This window comes from Megalops cyprinoides, chromosome 6, assembly GCF_013368585.1.
Source record: "Megalops cyprinoides isolate fMegCyp1 chromosome 6, fMegCyp1.pri, whole genome shotgun sequence".
NCBI classification, from domain to species: Eukaryota; Metazoa; Chordata; class Actinopteri; order Elopiformes; family Megalopidae; genus Megalops; species Megalops cyprinoides.
The window spans coordinates 29,140,329-29,161,347 of record NC_050588.1 but is presented as its reverse complement, the minus strand read 5'-3'; the positions used below and the strand labels follow the sequence as shown (position 1 = coordinate 29,161,347).

Below are 21,019 nucleotides of genomic sequence, written 5' to 3'. Positions count from 1 at the left end.
CTGAGAACTGAACACCATGATTACAGCTTACTTTAAGTATACTGAAAGTGTTGGGATAAGACTTGTGATAATGAAAATATTGAGAGGTTAAAGAGAAAGATGAATTAGCACAAGTATCCAATTGTACCTCTTAGAAATCTGTGATACATTATTTGATAATATTCATGCAATTGTGCAAGTTCCACAGGGGATGTAATCCTTAAACATGAACAGACAGATAAAAACTAAGCATTACTGTATATTGGTTTACACGTTGGAACCTAGGAGCCAATTTATTCTTTATTTTTCTTTCCCGTCTCTCACTGTGAGGTACTGTTTGGATCACGTCTCAATTTCAGCACCATTTGGTACAAGGACTGGCAGCATTCAGTACATCTCTGATGCAGGATAGAAATTTCCTTCTCACGTTTCTTTCTTTTTTCACATGCTGCTGTCATCGCTGACTTACTCACTAGGCCTATCCCAGGTGTACCCTCTGGAGAGAAATATTCCCTCTACAGTCTAGACTTCTGTGCTCGAATGTTGCCTACTAAGGCTCAAATGCCAGTATCCAGTAACACTCAAAAATAGATTATTGTACACCAATTGAGTCTCTTACCTTCTTGATACATTATTGTATTGTATTTATGTTATGTAATTCAGTCCGAATTGTACTTGTGCACTGAATGGAATTTAACACTGATATGTGTTATAATGCTATTAATTTCTTTGGCACACTAGTAAAACTGATTGTAAATGTTGATTTACTTTTACATTGGAATGCCTTAAGTTCACAAACACACACAAATAAATGTGTTTATACTTTTTCAGGGAATAAAAAAAAGATAACCAAATGGTTTTATTTCATGTTGATACATTCTTGGACAACACCACAGTATAACTTGCATGAGTGGCCAAACGTAAATGTCTCCCACAATATTGGCACATAAGCAGCAAGGGCAACATGAATATACTTAGTACAAACAGTATAAAACATACATGCTTTTTAATTTTTTTTTGTATTTTTTCAATACGTATTTATCCTTTTTCACAATTTGTCCATAATTGCGGGGCAAGAAAACTCCAAGACAAATTAAAGCCATATTCTGCTTTGAGTAGGTAAGTATCCAAAAAAAAAATGAATGCAGAAGAAAAAACAAAAGTAAGAGTCATAGAATTCATCCAGAGCAGGCTGGTGTTACAGCCTTTTTTGTAAAACATTTAGTTTCTTTGATTTTCTTTTTTAACATCAAACATATCAGGCATGCATTGACAACTGCTACGTGAACACCTTGTTACATCTGGAATACCACCGGTCACTGGGGTTAATCTAAGCCCAACTGTACATGGACTGGAGCTTTCTTGCAGTCACTGAAAACACAGTTTGTGGTCAATGGACCCTTACAGAATATTCAAAACATTTAAAACATGTGGAACTACCATGTGGAACAAATTTACATACAGATTGGGGGAGTTAAAATGAAATAAACTTGTTACTCAGGAACCAAGTACAATTAAGTAGGAATTCAATCCATGATTATCTCATAGAGAAGAATATGGCTTTAATATTATGTGCATCCAAGAAGCAAGAAAACGAAACAAAAAAAAAGAAATCAACAACAAAGGTTAACATGTATGGCAAAAGAAATCTCACAAACTTTTACAGGAATTTTGGAAAACTTGCAATTTGGAAGTACATATAAAGACAAGAAACAGCCCCTCGAGATGGTCCTCTGCTGCATCGCACCTCTAGAATCACGCCATTGGTGAAGAGACTGTCCAGTGAGATTTTCAGCACAAAGGGCTCACCCTGGGGCAACCCTGAGGAGTCAGGGCATGTCTGTAAACTAACAGGCCTGGGCTAGTGTCCCATGGCAGCATCCCACTCTCTTTTTTTATTTAACAACGAATGGCAATTTTAGATGGTTTCGTCATTTTATTCTTTTTTTTCAGATTGAGTATCTTTAGTGTTCTTTGCCTTAACTGTGTGGAAACATCTGTCGATATCTTCTGATAACAGAAAAAACTCAGGAGCCCACCCTTGTGAAAGGGGTAAGCAGGCAGTACAGAGCAGGGACACTAATGACCTTTTTCCTCTTTTTGCCAAAGGGGCAGGAGACCAAGCTTCCTCATCGATCACTTCCGTCCGGTGATGGAGCCCTTTTAGATCACCAGGTCGTTGTAGCTCACATACTTTTTCTTTGCAGCTGGACCTGAGGTGAGGAAAGGACCAAAGATGATAGAAAAGGTTTTTTTACACAGCTGTAAAAAGTTGAAATGCCCATTAAGGCGATTTGTGCATGTGTGGGGTTTGACTGTTTAGGTGTACATCTACCATGCTACACTCAAAAATTACATTCATGATACAATACACAACATCCACATGGTTTGAGAAATTTTTAGTCTTTGACATAGGATGGACAAATGATGATGCGGAATTATACAGGACATGCACAAGTGTTAGATTCAACTGGCAATTTTGATTGCTCTCCTTTGCAGAATATCAGAATTATTCAATAATGTAACCTAAGTGGGCATTACATTTTTCCCAGATTTTCATAAGAGCTCTTTATGATTCCAATAAGGAAAAAAAAAACATATCATGTTTCATTTTATCATAACATAGCAGAACTCTGTTGATGCTACACCATAACATTTAAACAAGTGCTCTGTAAGCATATTCATGAATGTCTATTTATCATTGTGTGAATAGCTGACACACTTGATGTTACAACACATATCACGAGAAGTTTCACAAGAAATTTTGCAAAAAAAACTGATGTGAGCCATTTGAACTGAAAGGACGCTTAGTAGGATGCTTATATTTTAAATTCCTACTGGGCCTCCAGCATTTATTTCAATCACAAAGGCTTGATGGATTTTCAAATGTTTTCTTCACTTAAAGTCATAAACCCATAGCTCCCGCATGGCTCAGTCAGCTAAGGTGCCCTTGCCCTGGGCTTCCATTGACTTGGTATAAACAACAGCCAGACAAACTAGCTTCATTCCACAGGGGTAGGGGTGAATTTGTCAGCAGGGTTTCCTTGTCTTGCCACTCTCAGGCACCCTGTGAGTTGTCAGGGGTCTATGAACCACTAAGATGGCATTAATGGAAACATACCTATGCTCAAATGGACATTAACTTCACTGTGATGCTCTACAGTAAAAAATATTGCTGTGGGGATGTGAGTGTATTGGAGAATTGCATTCCTATACCTAGGGCTTATGTGTAAGTGTACAGGTTGCTGCAGCAAGATGAAATTTATGATTCTAAAGCTGGTGAAAAAAAAGAGGAAAAGAATAAACTATTTCAAAAATCCAGTTATGTGGTTAGATGTTCAGTCCCAATATGACAATGCTTCCTGTTACATGTTGAATAACAGGCTTTTTGAGAGTGTCAAATTTGCTTGCTTTGCTAGGTGACCAAAGTTGCATTACATCTATCAGTGTATATCTGATATATATCTATTACTTTTTTGCACATGGCCATGAAAGAGCTGATGAAGATATACTGAAAACCTCAGTCCCTGATCACATTTTCAAATAAAGCATTATCAGTGCTTTATATAACAATGCTTTATACTGTCAATAAGTTTTCTTCCACATTGCTGTCTGGTAGTCATGGAAATACGGCAAATAAATACGCTCTACTATATGATCTGTGTACCTACTAGACAAACTAGAAAAACACTAGATTTAATTTATTTGACTGGATAAACAAAATACATATAACACATCTATTTACAAAATAGGAATGAAATGTTATCATTACACTTTTCTTATAATATTCTCTAATAACGACAAAACTTAATGCATGTACAGTATAAAGCATCTTTACATTCAGACATGTCTTAGTTCCTTGTAGGTTAAACCAGTCACTTACGGTGATTTTTTTTAATCAATGGATGTACATGCTAATCATTGAGTCCATCTTTTTGTTGTGTTTGTGTTTTGTTCAAGCATTTTAGGTGAGGCATGAATGTGTGTGGTCTAATGAAATGCTGGAAAAGAAACTGAGGGGTAAGTTGCCTTGGTCCCTATGGTGATATGCACTGAGGGAAAGGAATACCAGAAGCTGAGAGAAAAGAGTGGTGAAAGAAATGCTTTCCCTTAGATGATGGCAAATTAATTATTTACAGGTCTCAATCTTTGCAAATACACAAACACCAGAACAAATAAATACAAATAAATAAATCACTAATGCATATGAACTACAGTAAAGCTTGAATAAAACATGAATTCCTGAATATTCAACTTCTTGAATCCCCCCCACAAACACACACACACACACACGCACGCACGCACACGCACACACAAAGTAAAATAGCGAAGAGAGTCACCTAGGGTTTCCCAGCAATAGTTCCTGATTGTGCATTGCCAACACACTGGTGCTGCTAGAAAATGGGAGAACACTCACAGCATGGCATGACACAGCACAACACAGCTGTCTCTGGACTTCCAGAGCTCATCTTTCTCCATGATTAACTTTGTGTTCAAGTACAATTTCAGCCCCAGCCCACTTACTACACTTGTGACACTGCCAAACACCAGCTTTGCGAATTTTTTATATCAGGGGAAAAAAAGCCTCCCAGGGGATCCACTGGGGGCTTGTGAGAGAGATCTGCTGTCCCCGTGTTAGTTATCTGCCTATAAGTGGCTCTGGGTCCCCTGTCCCATATCTGCCTTCCTTCCAGAGTGAATCGATGCCCCTTGTGTGCCTCTGCCTATCTGACACTGCCACGGACATCACTGACTTCACACACCTTGATCACAGAGGATTTTCAGCACTCAAGAACAACAGGAAGACCCAAGAAACTATTTTAAGATTACATTACATTACATTACATTCATTGAGCACTGACACTCGTATCCAGAGTGACTTCCAGCACAATAGAACATAAGTGTGTCAACTTAGATGGATAGTTTCCAATTGCTTTATTTCGTGTTAGCCACTATACTATACAGTTTCAATAGAGTTAGGTTACTGGAACCATAATTGATTGATGTTAAAGACAAAATAAGGTGTGCATTAATCTCGGTAATATGCTGCTATTGCACATTAACTGGATTCACTTTCAGGCAAATGCAGTACTTAAAACCCTTAAGCATAAAAGAACAGAAAGACCTTTTATTACCATGTATTTATGTAGTCTCTCTGCAACTACCAGACTTATGTCTGCAATTATCTTGTTTTTTTTCCTGAGTCAGATAAGGTGTTTTTCAAAGGACAGAAGTCATTTCAAATCTTTAAATTAAAGGTCATTGTGTAAAGTGACACAATAGTAATGTATGAGTTCTGCATTTCATCTTACAAATAAATGTCACTTAAAGGGTAAGTAAATGTTATTTTGAACCATCTTTGCTCTACCCTCGATAGATATTAGAAAAGCCAGTGGGTAAAAGCCTTGTTGAAAGTGGGAACTTGACTCAGACGTGTAACAATCAAAAAGGGAAGAAACTCATGGGAGATGGGAAATGTGTTTCTCTCAGTAACGAGACGCCATAAAGATACTCCAGCAATGCACAGAGCACTTTTGTGCTACAGCCATGCTGTGGTAGTAATGAGTTTCCACTGCAAGCTTGATCTCAATTACATCAGGATCTCAGCAGGTTTTTGTTAATAAGGATGCTAAAATGCCTCAACTGGTCCCATCACCTTCATACCTTCAATTCACATCCCCCAGCAGGAGGCCAGGACCAAGAAAACAAATAAAAGACCATGCTTTCAATGCCTGGGTTTCTTTTCCAGTAGAGGTTTCATTTGGGAAATAGAAGAAAGACAGACTCTAAAAGCTGACCCCTGTTAAAGATCTCATTTCGTTTGGCAGCCCTGGTGCGTGACAAACCACAGCAGCAATTCGACATTTCTGCACCTAATGAATCTTCAGAAAAGCCATTATCTCCCCCGCTGACCCCAGGCACCACATCCTTAAAGTAAGTTGCACTATAAATTTCTTAATGGGCCTCTTCTCTCTCTGATTTAATCCACAGGGGGGTTATGGAGAAGCTGCCAATCTGGTGCCAACTGTGGACAGCTGAAAACAATTATACTGCATGGGGACCGAGGTATAGGATGACCCTTCCAGCTACCCTTGTCCTCTTGGTCTCACACTCATGGCAGACCTACACTAAGCCTGGACTGGGTTTGTTGTAGAAGCACGGTCAATTCTACATTTGAATTTGTTAAGGCGCATGACAACCAAGCATAAACTATTCAAGCGATATATGAGGGAGAGTGCAAGAATTGATTTAATGAAAATTAAAAGGTGACTCATCAGACAGACACTGTGTAGGTCTGCATTTTTTTCAAAACCTAAAATCTGTGGTACATGTCCTAGTCTGAACTGATCAAATGATATTCATCACCCAAATTAAAAATGAATATCCTTCAAATTTTCATCTGATGATCAGTCCTCCGGCACAGGCGGTGTCCTCCGGGGGCTCTGTCCTCCAGAGTTCAGAAATGCTCAGACATGCAATGCCGTTCCTTTTTCTACATGCCGTTTCTCCTGTGGTTCAAAAGGTGCAAGAGCCGAGATGAAGCTAAAGAGACAGCTGCTGAGTGATGTAGGTGACGCGTTGTTCCACCGGGAGCTATTTTGGACAATAGCACGGTCTTGCGTAACTGTCCCACTCAAGGAATTCTGCCCCAGGACTATGACAGCTGCAGACGTTCACTCTGTCGAGGTGTGTGCTCACACAGACACGTGTTCACCCCTGGTGCTAATGCCCCATTGTATTGTTGACCATGATTATAATGGCAGGAGCCATAAAGTGATTCTCCCAGATATATTTGGATTCTACTTTCCCATGTATAATTCACATGACCACAATTATAAGTAGAGTTAATTGGTAGTAGAATTTCCATTTAAAGGAAAACAGAAATCTTTCTTCTACTAACTGTTTAGATACTATGCAGAGATCGGGCTGTATTAAAAACACATTTTTCTAGTGGTAGTACACACTGAAGTCATGTGTTTGTCTTTGCGATTTCTTTAATGAACACATTTCTCTGTGAATGTCCTACAATAGATCCTGGGTTTATAGCAAATCTTTAAGAACCTTCTTTTATTTTTATGTATTCACAGCATCTCACCTGGACACATACCAAAGACCATTCTTTTAACATGGTTAGCCTTCACCTCGATAATCATTTTTCAGCCCTTTCAAATAAGACATTCCAAATTTTGAAAGTGACAACAGTCAGTAATGTAGACTAGATAAAGAACCTTTACTCCTGTGGTGACTTCACTCAATTGAAATATTTCACCTTTAAGGAGTTATTTGACGATTCATAATCCACAGTCAAGAGGTGTTGCTATTGAGTTTTTTTCTTTTAATGCTTTCTTCTTCTCCTTTCCTTATTTATAACTGAATACCAATGTAGAGTTAGTTTCTAAACATTAATCACTACCTTTTGGTTGTAGACGAAGTATTCCATTTCAAAGAAAAAATCCCAGAGTTCATCTTTGCCAATGAGAATCCGTCTCCAATGAAGTTTTATAAACATTTAATACAAAATGGCACTGTACATAGGTACTAATTACATTCTTCAAACATCTATAAATGGGGAAATAAGTAAAATTATTGTATGTGCTGGTCATAAGTTGTAATTCCATGTATGATTGTTCTTCTTCTTTCCATTTTAATTGGTTTCCCAATTAAAATTTCTACTTTGATGTTTAGGTCAGTCAGTCTAAATCTAAATCAATACAATGCTTACAGGATAACATCTAAATACAGCATCTGCACTGCAGCATTAACTAATTCAAATCAAATGCTGACTGGTCCCTCCTATATTCATAGAAAGCAAGAGCATAAATATTGCAAATGTATTTTTAATATGGAAGGTATGCATAATGCATAGAATGGCAAAATTGGTCCAGAGGGGATGGCTGGAGAAATGAAAGCAAGAGAAAGCATACTACATGCTAGCTATTATAAAGCATGCAGTATCCAGGGGTGTTTGGCAGCACGTCCTTCAGGGAACGTCCACAGCATCGTCATTAGAAACACTGGCGCACACAGTGTGATCACCAGGCAGTCGGTTCTCCATCAGTCACCTTGATGGAAAATAAGATGCCGCACAGAGGATATTAATCACTAAATTATGGATAATAAATTCCCCCCTCCCCTTTTTTTTTATTTTTGCCTGTGGAGAAAGTACCCCAGGCAGTCAAGGCACGGCCCCTTGACTAAATCTCTGTGTCAGGCTGTCTTTCATGGCAACAGCCCCGGCACATTCTTCCTTGTATTCCATTATCCCATAAGGTGCTAACTGCTTTGGATTTTCAGGTGCAAATGGGCATCAGGAGGAGAAGCGCAGTTAATAAAATGGTAGTTTCAGCTCCTGCCATTCCACGCTTATTATGCTCTGGAGTCCTTGGGACTGCCTGGAACTCCCCCTGGTTTGGGAGAGAGGTGTTGTGTCAAAATGTAGCCTCTGGAAACTTCAGCCCTGAGATACACGAGGAAGGACCCTAGAAAGCACTCAGCAGGCTCTTGACGCTACATATTGAGATTCCAACCCAGTTTTACAGATTATCAGGTCGTAGTGTGAAGTAGTTTGCAACAAGGCTTCAGGTTTGATTCCTGGGGACGACACTGTTATTCTACCAACAAAGCTCTTAACCTGAATAACTTCAGTTAAATCTAAATGGTTAACCTGAAAAAGGCAATCTCGATAAAGGCATCTGCCTGGAAAATAAGTAATACAGCGTAATACTCTGGTCAAACAGACTACTGTTTTTGATATCTCAGGTGCCAAGCTGTCTTGAGTCCTGACGGAACAGTTGATTTGTGTGTGGCAAAGTTTTTAGCTTTGCTGAATGTTTTGTCTTTCAGAAAATATGCCATTGTGATTATACCAAATTTTTTTTTTACTATCCTGAATTACGCTGCATTTTGGTAATTCAGCACACGCACAAAATTCTGTGCATGCATGCACATTCAAACGAGTGGCCATGTCCAACTCCCATACTCTTTTTGTCCTCTGTGAAATCTCAGCAAATGGGGGCTTCTGAGGCATTATTAAACAGCTGTAAAGTCTCATTACTATTTTGTTCACGTCCTCCTCTCTCCCAGCCTTCAAGAAATGGAACAAGGTCATAACCAAAAAAAGTAAAAGATTAATTTGGTCTTACCTCTGATAAATTATGAGAATTAGCCTGTTGGGAGAAAAAAAAAAAAAAAACATCTTGGGGTGAGTTGGCTGTCACGACCAAAGGGAGAAATATAGAACTCATCATTCGATCACATATCCATGTAATTTGAATTTTCACATTCATTTTTTGGTCCATCTGTGTGGACCCCTTGTGGTGTTTAGCAGAACAGTTAACATTTGGCTGATGTGCTGTGATAGTTGGGTCTATAGAAAATGATAGGAGGCTGCACATTCTTCTTAGCCCGAAAAAACTATACCCTGCAGTGCGGGTCTCAACCTTGTATGCTGTACACATACATACATTAAAGTCAATACCTAGCATGGATAACACATAACTTATTAGTATGTATTGTGCAACCTATCATTTTCATTTGACCTAATTGCCATGTAGATCCACACCTCACCACCCAGGGCATGCGCTGTATTCACCGTTTCCCATGTAATGCTATGTTTCAATAGTAGCATTGTCTGCTCACACATTGCACTCTGTCATAGTGTAATTCATGCTAGAACAAGCAGAAGGGCAAAGCAACAGGTGCAGTGTGCCGTGTGTATGGATGATTCTGTCTGTTAGTGCCCGGAACAGTTTCGTGTCTGATCAGTGCTGTGCACAGCTCGAACCTGGCCAGGAGTAACTGGAGCGTGTCCAAATATTTAATGTGATATAGCACATAAACAAGAGAAGTTTTTATCTAGTAGAAAAATAATTACATATTCAGGCGTGATTCAGTGCAGCTTTTAAAGTCACCCAAGTGCAAATGTGGCGACTTTATCAGCAAACTCCAAGAGACGAGCTCATCAACAGCAGACACTTGTTAATGCCAGAAGCAACAGACCATAACATGCTTGGTACATTTGCCAGTTTGTTTTTCTATTTCATTCTTTTTTTTTTTCCTGTGAGTTGACCCTTGATGCACTCTACAGTGCAGCCGAAAGAAAAAAAACATGCATGAAAAACCTGGAAGATTAGCCTCCACGTTTTTATGCACCTGTTTAATTCATTCCATTGTGACAGTAGAGTAGGGTGGGTGTGGTGCAGTCCCTCTGAATAGCCTTACAGCAAGCAAGCATTTATTGCAATGTATTATCTGTACAATGAAAGCCAAATCTGAATGTCATACTAAACAAAGGACTAGAACATTGGTGACACCTAAGCCTGTCTTCTCTCTGATGTTTTGGAGTTTGTGGTCAGGTATTTTCTTTCAAGGAACCTTTTTCCTTTTTCAGAAATCTATGATCTGACTCAATCTTGCAGTTCAAGGGTTTACATCACTCTTAGCTCTGAGCCACCAATACCAGCTTCATAAGTCCAGATCTAGTGGAGAGAGACTGGATATCCTCCCTATCGAGTAAATTATGTAAAACCCAGGGACCCAGTATTGTAAAATACTACAAATATTAACCATTCTACAATGATTGTAATATAAGTATAGACAATGGAATTGCACAAGCTACTGAAATGAAAATAAAAAAATCTCATATATGAGATGGACATGAAACGAGAATGATTATAATGACCAAATAATTGTAACAGCTGAATTCCATACACCTGCACCCAACAACTTATGTGTGCTGTGTGATTTGTGGGGGTCATACAACAGTCAAAAATAAAACGAATAACAAAGAAAAACAAACATGCAGAACGTGTGTGTGTGTGTGTGAGAGAGAGAGAGAGAGGAATAAGAGTTTGGGAGAAGCCCATCAATGCTTACTGTTGGGATCCACATTTTCGCAGAGCTCTGTCTTAGCCTCGCCATTGGGCCGGTCGCTGGGCTTGTGGGAGAGCCGCGAGGACATGGTGGCCGCAGTCACCACAGCCTTGAAGCTGCGCTTCCTCTTCTGCACGTTGAGCTCTGGATGGAAGATGATGACGTACACCTTGGGCATGTAGAGCATTCCCAGTGCCACAGAAGCGCTGAGGTTCATGGAGATGGTGAGGGTAGTGGTCTGGATGTACAACTGAAAACACAAAATTGGGTTGGGAGTCTGTTAGAGCAAGCATTCAGTCAAGGGCTCTGACAGCCATTATCAAAAAGTCTCAAAAGTATGGTCTCTCTCATGGTACCCTGCAGTGGGATGCCTGATGGAAGTCCCACCACTATTGGGCCTTCTGTTTATGTATGTTTTTTGTATTCTTCAGTCACACATTTAATATGGCACATAGAGTGAAGAATTCACACGCTGAATGTTATTGAGTATATGCAGAAATTGAAAGCCATACTGCAAAAGAAATAATATCAATACAACTACAAAGACAGTGATAATCTATCTATATCTCTATGCTGGGTTTTTTTTTCTTTTTCTGAGCACAAAGGTACTTAGTTATAGGTCATTGAGAGTTAAAACATCTAACCTCTTGAAAAGGTTTATTCAGGTTGTAGCAAAAGTAGGAAACATTGACAGATCAGTTTGCTAAGTCTGCCCTTCATGCTTTCTACACAGTGTGTTTTTACCACACTGAACACAGCTTTCCACACCTCTGGCCTCCTTTATAAATGTTGTATCTGACCAATATCCAATCTGATACAAATACAAGGGCCTACAGAGCTGTAGCTGAGAGGCAGCAGACTAACAGAAATTTTCAGGAACTTTTGAGGTGGGATGCTGAGGTTACACATTTTCAATCCTCAATATGGTCAGATTACACCCCATATAAACTGGCCACCAACAGATCGAGCACTGTCCAGCACTATCCAATGCCGCCTTCTCTCAATAAAGTGTGCCCTCTGTCAGTTCCATGAGCAGATACAGAGGCTAAATACCTTCGCTTCATTGATTATTGCACATGTCAGCAAGTTAATGCTACTCTATTGTCCTGTGATGTTATAAAACCATTGCAGCTACAGCGATGTATAGCTACAGGTTTGACACATGTGCCTTTGATAACACCAGTACCTATCTAAAGATAGAAACAGTAATATTAAACAAATATGACAATGCACAAAACAATGGCATACACCCCTCTTTGAAGTATCCCTCTTGCCCTCACAAAGTGGACTATTAAAATAATTTAAACTAACTATTAAACTAATTTAAAATTATTTGTTCCCCTGGTTCACATTACGCAGTCTTCATTTTAATTATTTCTTACAATGATCCACAAATAATGAAAATGTGCTAAAGTGCTGTAGAGTCAAGGACAATTCTACTGCCGAAACAAAGGACAAAACATAGAAACTGAATGCAGATCAAAGAAGCAGCAATTTGGCATTGTTCACCGCTTGATAATTCCAGCCCATCGCCCCATCATTTCACTGAAACCTAGGTGTGGGTACTTCTCCTTACTGCTCAGATTGAAAACAAGTCTGTTTTAACTAGGCGTGAGGCAATAGACCCAATTCATGATATGTTTCACAAAATGGAGTTCATGATATAAATGTATTGCAAAACTATATTCCCTTGAGAAATAATGCTGGATGGAAATGAAAAAAAAGTAACACGATTGAACAAGGTTTCTCTGCTTAATAAAGTGAATAGTGGCAGTACAATACAAATTCAGCCTTTCTGCTGTCTTTTTCACCTAACAGTGGTGTCACATGCTGGTGCCATGTCCAGTTCAAGTGGTTATAAACATGCAAACAACATTTAAGAGTAATGCACTGAACATGTAAAGCTAGTTAAAATTCACTGACATTATTTTGGGGGAAAATATTAATTATTAATATTAATATTATACTCAGTGAGTTTTAATTAAAATTTGATATTGCGATATTTTGTTACATTTGTCTGTGCAACTTAAAATGACTATGATTAGTTAAAGCTTATGGTGAAATCTCAGGAGTGAATTCACTAAAGCAGCTGGTTAGATTTGGGACTGAAAGAAACACAAACATCAACGTGTGTTGTAGGATTCATAAATCACAATCAATGGGTCAAAGTCGCAGGCAAGTGACAGTTCATTGTGAATTGCAAAACCACAGGGCCCTGCGATTGATAAATATGATTTCTTTCCACGTGTGTATACATTTGAGGGATGTTTGCTCAAAAACGGGCGAAACAGCCGTAGTATCTATAGTGCATCATTGTATCAATTCTTGTCTGTTCAGTGTCTGTATATGCCCGCATCTCTCATTTACATACAAGGCAATGAGCACTCCCTCACAAGTGAGACATAATAAAGACAAGATGCTTATCTCATTAGATAAAGGCACAGGGAGACTTGTATGCTTCCGATAACCGCAGATAAAGTGATGACACTTCAGATTACGGGCTCTAAAGTACATGCCTAAATATACTAGCAGAGTATCTGTTTACCCTTATCAAATTTATCCTCTCTAATCTCAGTTCATGATCTTTTTTTGTAGTTGTTAATCACCTAAATCCATTTTTTAAAGTTTGCAGATTATTATGCGTTTTGAAAAATGCATTGTGCAAATGTTTAAAAATGTTGAATCATTGAGGAAAAGGGCTCAATAAAGTGGTTCTAAAATAAACTCAGCCATCTTTTATTTACTTGCATTGAAACATAACCCTCAAAAACTACACCCATAAGAATGTTTTTCCTTCTGCTTTTGCCATATCACCACAAGGCTGCTATAAGAAAAACTCCAAGGCCAAGAGATAAGTTCCAGTTTCAGTAATGGACAAACACACTACTGTTCAATGTACAATAAGTTTATGGTGAAGGTTGTGGTACACTTAAGATCTTACCCGACTAGTATCCAAGCACCCAAAGTCTAGCCAGTCTTAATCGAAGTCAGGTGGTAAGTTGATTTTGTAGTATGTTCTCTGGGTCACAAAGTATTTTATCAATGTTTGTCAAATTTGAGATTATGTTTTTCATCTCATGCCTAATGGAACATAAAGAGTAGAATCGATATTTATTAAGCCCAGTGGCATACATCTTACACTTTCAGAAGATCACAAAAGTCACAGTATGTTTTGGTTTCCATCTATTTTTTTTTTATTTGCTTTTGATTTTGGAACACCTTCACAAATTCAGCATTTGGCTGATATTAGACATTTAGTGTAAGGATGAAACAGTGTCACTATTCCCATGGGCAGCTCTCACCATGTTTAAGCAATTCACTCAGATGACAAATTATGGCAGGATTAGGTGACTGCACAGGTGACTGTTTTTTTTTTTCCTCACCGACTTATTGGAAGCTAATTGTTACATCTGCAGCCATTTCCTCCTGCATGCACACAACTAGGCTAAACTCATGAAAAATAATGGGGCTTCTGTAGTCTGAAAAGATGAAGAATAATCACCCCGGTGAATATTCCTTCTGGTCTGAGTCCAATTAAAAAAGAAGAAAAGCAGGTATTCTTACACCCTTTCAGGAATTCCAAACCAAAACTTACCTACCATTATTTGTTTATAACAGTTGCAATTGTCAGATTATTTTCCATATCCTAATTGTGAGGGTACCCAATTTTTGGGTGCAGCCAACTTAGAGTCAACTGATGGACTGCTATGGAAGGGTAGAAATTAGCAAGGGAAGCAACAAAAATTGCACTGAGCTGGGCAACAGTGCAGATGTGGGAAAAAATCATGTAGAAATAATGGGGCCAGTTTAGAAGACACTACTGACTCTAATGGAATGCAACTGTATTTTAACAAACCCTGAAAAAATCTCCCATTGGTGTGGGTGTACTGTGAATGAATGTACTGCAGCATCTATGAATATTAATTGGAAAAAAGTTGCTGAATGAAAGTTGCTAGGAGTCATGCTGGTTGTAAGAGACCAGAGCTGAGCATAATATCTATGGGGTTTCCTTCACTGTAGGTTAAATAATAATAATAATACACTAAAACAGTATGATTTCTGATGCATTTATCTAAGAAATTTGGCCTTAAAATTAATTACATTTTCCCAGAATAAACTGATAAGGCAGGCTTGGGGGATGGAATAGTTTCCATGAAATAGCAAATGTAAATGCATAAAATGCTAATTATTTTTCCATAATGCTATATAATAATGTGTAGTTACAGAGACAATGAACAGTATGTAGACATGGAACTGATAATGTAATTACATGAGTGTGTTAACCATTTATTATAAACTTGAAATAAGTATTGTTTTTCATCTTTCCTTTTTCATCAAAGACTTTGTATTTCATTCATATTTATAGTTCACTCTTTGAAATGACCTTTTTCTGGCTTTGTCTCTCAGTAATTTCTCTCCCTTGGTTAATTTTAATTTTGCCGGCATATTCTCTGCCTCATTATATATGATTAAAATTGTCTTCTGCTCCCTATTTTTTCCTGTACATTTCTCCAAGGCATTGTAACTTTGCATACAAATAAAATACCTTGGCCCCACCCCCATACCTCTACTGCTCCCTTGATCTAAAAGCTTTATTTTTTTTAAGTTCCAGACATTGTTTCATAATTTATTTCAGAATCCTGTTTAGAGGAATCCATACCCTAATATGTAGATATTTGATAGCATTGGTTAAGTTAAGCATTTAATTCTGATCTTAGACTGGTATGCAGAATATTGGCAATTCCAAAGTCAGTAATAAAAAAGGGAGGCAAGCATAAAAAAGTATTCAATGTTAAATAGTTAAAATAATACATTTTAATCATAGTTTAACTTATAAACTAAATGGCATGATAGGCAATGATTAAGTCCATTTTATAATGTGATTATCTAAGCCACCAACCACTTGAAGACAGGTAAGTCTCCTTATCTTGCATAGCATTACACGTACAGTATATTGTTTGTGTTATCCCCACCCAAAAGACAGATTTGATTTCTAGGTTGGCAACAAAGTAAAGAAATGATTCTGTATATCTGATGTATTGATGCTACAGTGTATAGTTTTCTTTCTGATATACAACCACCTGTCCTCCTTAGCATATACAGTAAATTAAGTCAGCATATGGCCAAAGAGTTGGATTTTAATTGCATGAGGCCAGATATTGTCAGCTAAAACCACTGCATATGATAGAGAAAAAGAAAAAAGGGGCTCCTGAGTGGCTCAGTCGGTAAAAGCACTCATTCTGAGTGTAGACTGAGTGCTACGGCCCGTGTTCGTTTCCGACCGTGTCACTAGCCAACAGTGACCGGGAGCTCACAGGCAGAACACATTGGCTTCGTTCCACTGGGGATAGGGGTGGGTATGTCGGCAGGGCCATCGGTTCCATTAGCAACAGTGGCCCCTGCTGGTTAATCGGGTGCCTGTGGTTGATGTACCAAAGCTGCATACGAAATGACTTCCTCCTGTCTCTGTGCTAGCTTAGCTTGTGGACCGCAGTGTGAAAAGAAGCAGCGGCTGACATCATGTGTCTCGGAGGAGGGCACATGCTTGTCCACGCTCTTCCTATTGACAGTGGGGGTTGTGCAATGGGACCAAACATCGATGATGACAAATTGGACATTCCAGAATTCAGGGAGTTGGCCATTCCAAATTGGGGAGAAAATAGGAAAAAAAAGAAAAAAAAAACATTAATTTTCACTGTTCTCCACCTGTTTTTATATTCACTAATGCATTTAATTAACATGGGCAGCTCTTCACACTTATCTAAATGAAATGTGCTGGATTTTCTTGAAAGGTTATGAATTCTAATAGGGCTACCTCTTCTCCTTACACACATTAATTGTATGTCTGTAAATGACAATACTTTGTTTTATAAGACTTACGTGAGCTGATTCCAATGATTCCAGACAAACCCAACAGTAACTGTTGTTAAACAGGCAGGACAGATCAGTTTTAGCCAAATGTAAGGTGGCCTCCAGCATAGATGGCTTAAGGTCTGCACTTTAAACAAGATATAATCTGGGTCAAACTGTATCCAAAGGAGACAACTGAAGCAAGCTAATGTTTTACAAGTGGGACCAAAGGCATTAGAAAGTGGGTCAGCAAATACATATTAAAAATCAGTCCTTACCAAAAATGTGGAGATACAACAAATAACTGTAACAAATACTTATGTGTCATATATGGCAGGCACACAAAATTGCAATTGTCAGTTGACGTAAGTAATTCTATGTATATGTTATCACACAATATGAATTAGTCTTACATGTACTGTTAAATATATTCAATGGTATATGTACATAATCATATAGTCCCATACAAGGCAGTATATAATCTTCATTTAATTTATGTAGCATTTATATTGTGTGTATATGTTACAATTTTCAATAAGGTAGTTTGAAATGTCACATGAATATTCAGGTCCCAGAAGGTATTAACTTTTTTCAAACAATCCAAAGTATGACTAGGACTAAGCTGTTTCTATATGTACAATCTGTTAATTACATGATGATTGATACTATATACTTGCATGGATAGAAGCAGAATTGTATGCAATTTTGTGCACTTTATTAACTAGTGTAACAGACAAATGTTCTCACTAAAATGATATGCTTGTCTTTAGGCATATGCAATAAATTATCATCACACAGTTGTTGCTTGAACATCAATATCAGCAGCAGATAGACAAAAAGCCTGGGTGCATGTTTGCATCTAGTAAACAGAAAATTTTCAATAACATTTCAATTATTGTATGCACCTATTAATTTTTCAACGTTTTGTGAAAAGCTGCTCTTTCAAACCAAAGGCCTTTTGAAATTCTGTAGATATAAGCCTTATACATGTGTAGCCAATTAAACATACAGCACATTTGTAGTAACCAATCTTCCTTCCCTTTTAGAGTTTGAAAGTTGATAACATACTTTCTATGATGAACTCTTTAATGAGATACTGCTTCATGGATTTTCTCTGATTTGTTACAGAGGCTGGTCCAAAGTTAGTATGATTTGTGTCAGAGGATGATCATTCCTTTATGTGTTTATATACTTATTTATTTTGAAGATGCAACTATTTTAAATGCATATCTCTTGACCCCATCCAAGCAGGGAACAGCTAGCAAATTGCCCCCACTTCTGGTCATCCGTGTGTGTGTGTTTCTGAGAGTTCTGGTTTATTTATGATATTTATTTTGTAATCAATTTTCCAATTTGCTGTATTGTTTGATATTACTAGCCAGCTATCTAATGTTATTTGCAAATATGTATTTCTGCTGAAGCAGCTAGCTAGCTAAGGTCCAACATGAAGCTACTTGTTGTCACATGCCAAACCTGTGTCAGACATCTAGATGTGTTTTTCACAAATTGTGATTTTTTAACTCCTGTCATTGACAGAGATTTAAAACCCTGCTGAGCAATGCAACATATTGGTTTTCCTCCTAAGTGTGTGTGTGGGGGGCGGCCTGAATGGCTGAGTCATAGACCAAAACTAAATGCTACATTGTACTTGTTTGTTCATTTAAATGTACAAAAAAACTGTGTTTTACAAATTCATTCTGCTCATTCTGCATTCACATGAGTTCTGCAAATTAAATTAGTTGTTTCTTGTATCTCTTTCCTTCTTTCTTTCTAATTCATTTCAAAACTCTTCTCATATTGTATATATTAGAGAATTCTGCACACTGCTGAGCCAAAAATAATCAAAGTGTGTATTTATAAATTGAGACTAAATGCTACTAAATTGTTTTCTGATTCCCTGTAGTCCCATTTTTAAACAAAAAACATCTACTTTGTGTGAGCTGATATGCAGTTTGGAGAACAGTAATTTTTAATCCATAAAGCAATTCAAGTATCTCTAAGGCAGAAAACATAGAACATTTGACCCATATGGAGTATATTTTTGGACTTAGGTGCACTGAAGTGACACATCAGATGATCACAGGCTGGAATTCAAATGTCATGTGCAAAAAGGCTGCAAGTACGCCAGTGTTTTTCTGGTCTAAAGTTCACCTGACTTTTTCCAAAACGAAAAACAAATGTGAAAAATGTTCTTGTAAAACTATGACACATCACACCCTTTAAGTACTCTGTCATGATAAACACTATCCACTCAATATATATTTCATTATGCAGGCCCTTTGACTTCTGTGCACTGTAAATTGTACCCTCTGAGCATTCACATATTGAAAGCAGAATTCTTCAAAGTCTCCCTTTGAGCTATTTATTGTGACATGCCAGTGGCAGCAACGAGAAATCTTGTGAAAGCAGTGTTTATAAGGTACTAATTAAAGTATTTCCCATCATTATAGTATTACTTAGAATGTGTAATCATAACTGTCTTCAGGGCCTGGGTAAGCACATATTATCTTTCTCCCACTCTTGCACTCTCTCATCTCCTGGGTATGGCCCACTTTAAGGCTGATACACTGTAGCGAAAGAGCTGCTGTATATAAGTGGCACAAGTGTAAAAAAGTATTTCCGTTGTAAATAACTGTTACAACAAAGGAGATGGGTTGAGTGTAATACTGTTACAGGTGCCTTCAGTAACTTGCCAATTTCCTCCTCTTTCCAATTTAAAGTATACAGTACATATTTTCTAAATCAGCCTAATATATCTAATATACTCCACATTATTCTGAGTAATAAGAGCCCCTTGTAGCAAGAAACCGATCTCCTGCTTCCAGAAAACGATGCTCTCTCCATCATTCTGAACAATAGTTTGGCAGTTATTTACTTTCTGGAAACACCGGTAGAATGACAGCAGTGAGAAGCACATTTCAGTATATACTACAGTATATATTTTCCATATGGAATAAGCATGATACAGATGTGGCACAACAGCCTCCCTACATATAGGTCAAAGGGCTGAGTCTCAGACCCCTCAGCTGTGGTTCTCCCTTGTCTAAGCACTGAAGCGTGGAGAAAGGGGGGGGTCAGGGGGCCAGATGCGTTCTTAGACAAGGGGTTGACACTGTTCACATAGCACCAAACAGCACTGTAAAGAAAAGGAGAATCAGAGGATTCATGACCTCTTGCTCTGCTGGTATCGGTGATATTTCTGCGCATGTAATCTGTATGCCAGTGTCTGCATTTACTGCGGCTAATGAAAAACAGCCTCAAGGTCTCCCGGAGCTAAAGAGTTGCTGTCAGAACCCTTCAGTGGCAACATTTCCCAGTGCAGTGGTGCAGACGCACACTTCTCCAGCCTGCTGGAAAGTAGGCCACTTCAAGGAAAGGAAAGACACCTAGGCAGAGATGAGGATCAGCCACAAACACACAAAAAAATCCATGCTTAACTCACACCCAGTCACTCACCAGAGCCCTCCTAACACCTTGCTCTGCATGTTTATTAAAGAACTGAATTTCGAGTAAAGCGTCAAAACAACTGGTTTATTTCTCGTACAGTATTATGTCTCATTTGTTAATTCCTTAATATGTTATAATGTTATATGCCAACCATTTTTTGCCTATGAGAAATGCCACATTCCTCCTCTTTAATATCAAATGCTGAGATGTTTGCTTGGGAGATGTTTAAATTATGCAAAAGTTTGATTCCCAATGAGTCTTAATAAATCATCAAGTGCTATAAATAAATAGTTGCCAGGCAGTTGATGAATCAACTTAAGATAGTCCCTTATCTTTAAAGCAACAAGTAATAATTTCAGATGCGTCAGCGCTAGTCAGGTACTGTATATCGCTTGTGCATATTCTTGTAGTGAATGTAAGGAAAGCAGTGCCTGAATTTGGGTCAGTCTCCCACTGATGTTTTGTCCTGTCCCTCAGCTTTTTTGCCACCAATAGGAGCTTGAGACTGCTCACCAAAAAAAAGAGAGCAAAGACTGAATTTACCATCACAAAACAGAGCTTTCAAGCACAATTCTGGGGTGTGACCACTCCCCCATCAATATGTTAAATTGAAAGTGCGCCATTTTACACAGCTGTGGCTTCATTTTACAATGCCTTGATCTTCATCAAGGAAGGCTTCTGTTGTTGTCATACGACTTAGATGCTGCAACGATTATGTAAAATAAATCTTCCTCCTCTTCATTTTCTCCTGGTTGTCATAGAAACCAGTTATGATCACAAACATAGAAAGTAGTGCAGGCTGAAAGATTTACAAGGAGAAGGAAAAAAAAAACTCCCATCTGTACAGCTTGTCAAAGGGTTCCAAAGAGCT

At 38.2% G+C, this 21,019-nt stretch overlaps 1 protein-coding gene across 2 annotated transcripts in view; it reads right to left on the bottom strand.

The window, feature by feature from the left end:
- Positions 1-1,713: 1,713 nt before the first annotated feature.
- LOC118779140 (metabotropic glutamate receptor 7) overlaps positions 1,714-21,019 on the bottom strand; it is a 172,456-nt gene continuing 153,150 nt past the window's right edge. Inside the window, exons 9-10 of one of the 2 annotated variants that reach the window (XM_036531063.1) lie at positions 10,855-11,101; positions 1,714-2,192 (exon numbers count right to left, since the gene is read on the bottom strand). In XM_036531063.1, coding sequence (XP_036386956.1) covers positions 2,143-2,192; positions 10,855-11,101 — 297 coding nt within the window. In that variant the 3' untranslated portion in view covers positions 1,714-2,142. Of the gene's footprint in view, positions 2,193-9,120; positions 9,147-10,854; positions 11,102-21,019 lie in introns of those variants that run through there. The other variant, XM_036531064.1, reaches the window with a different exon arrangement.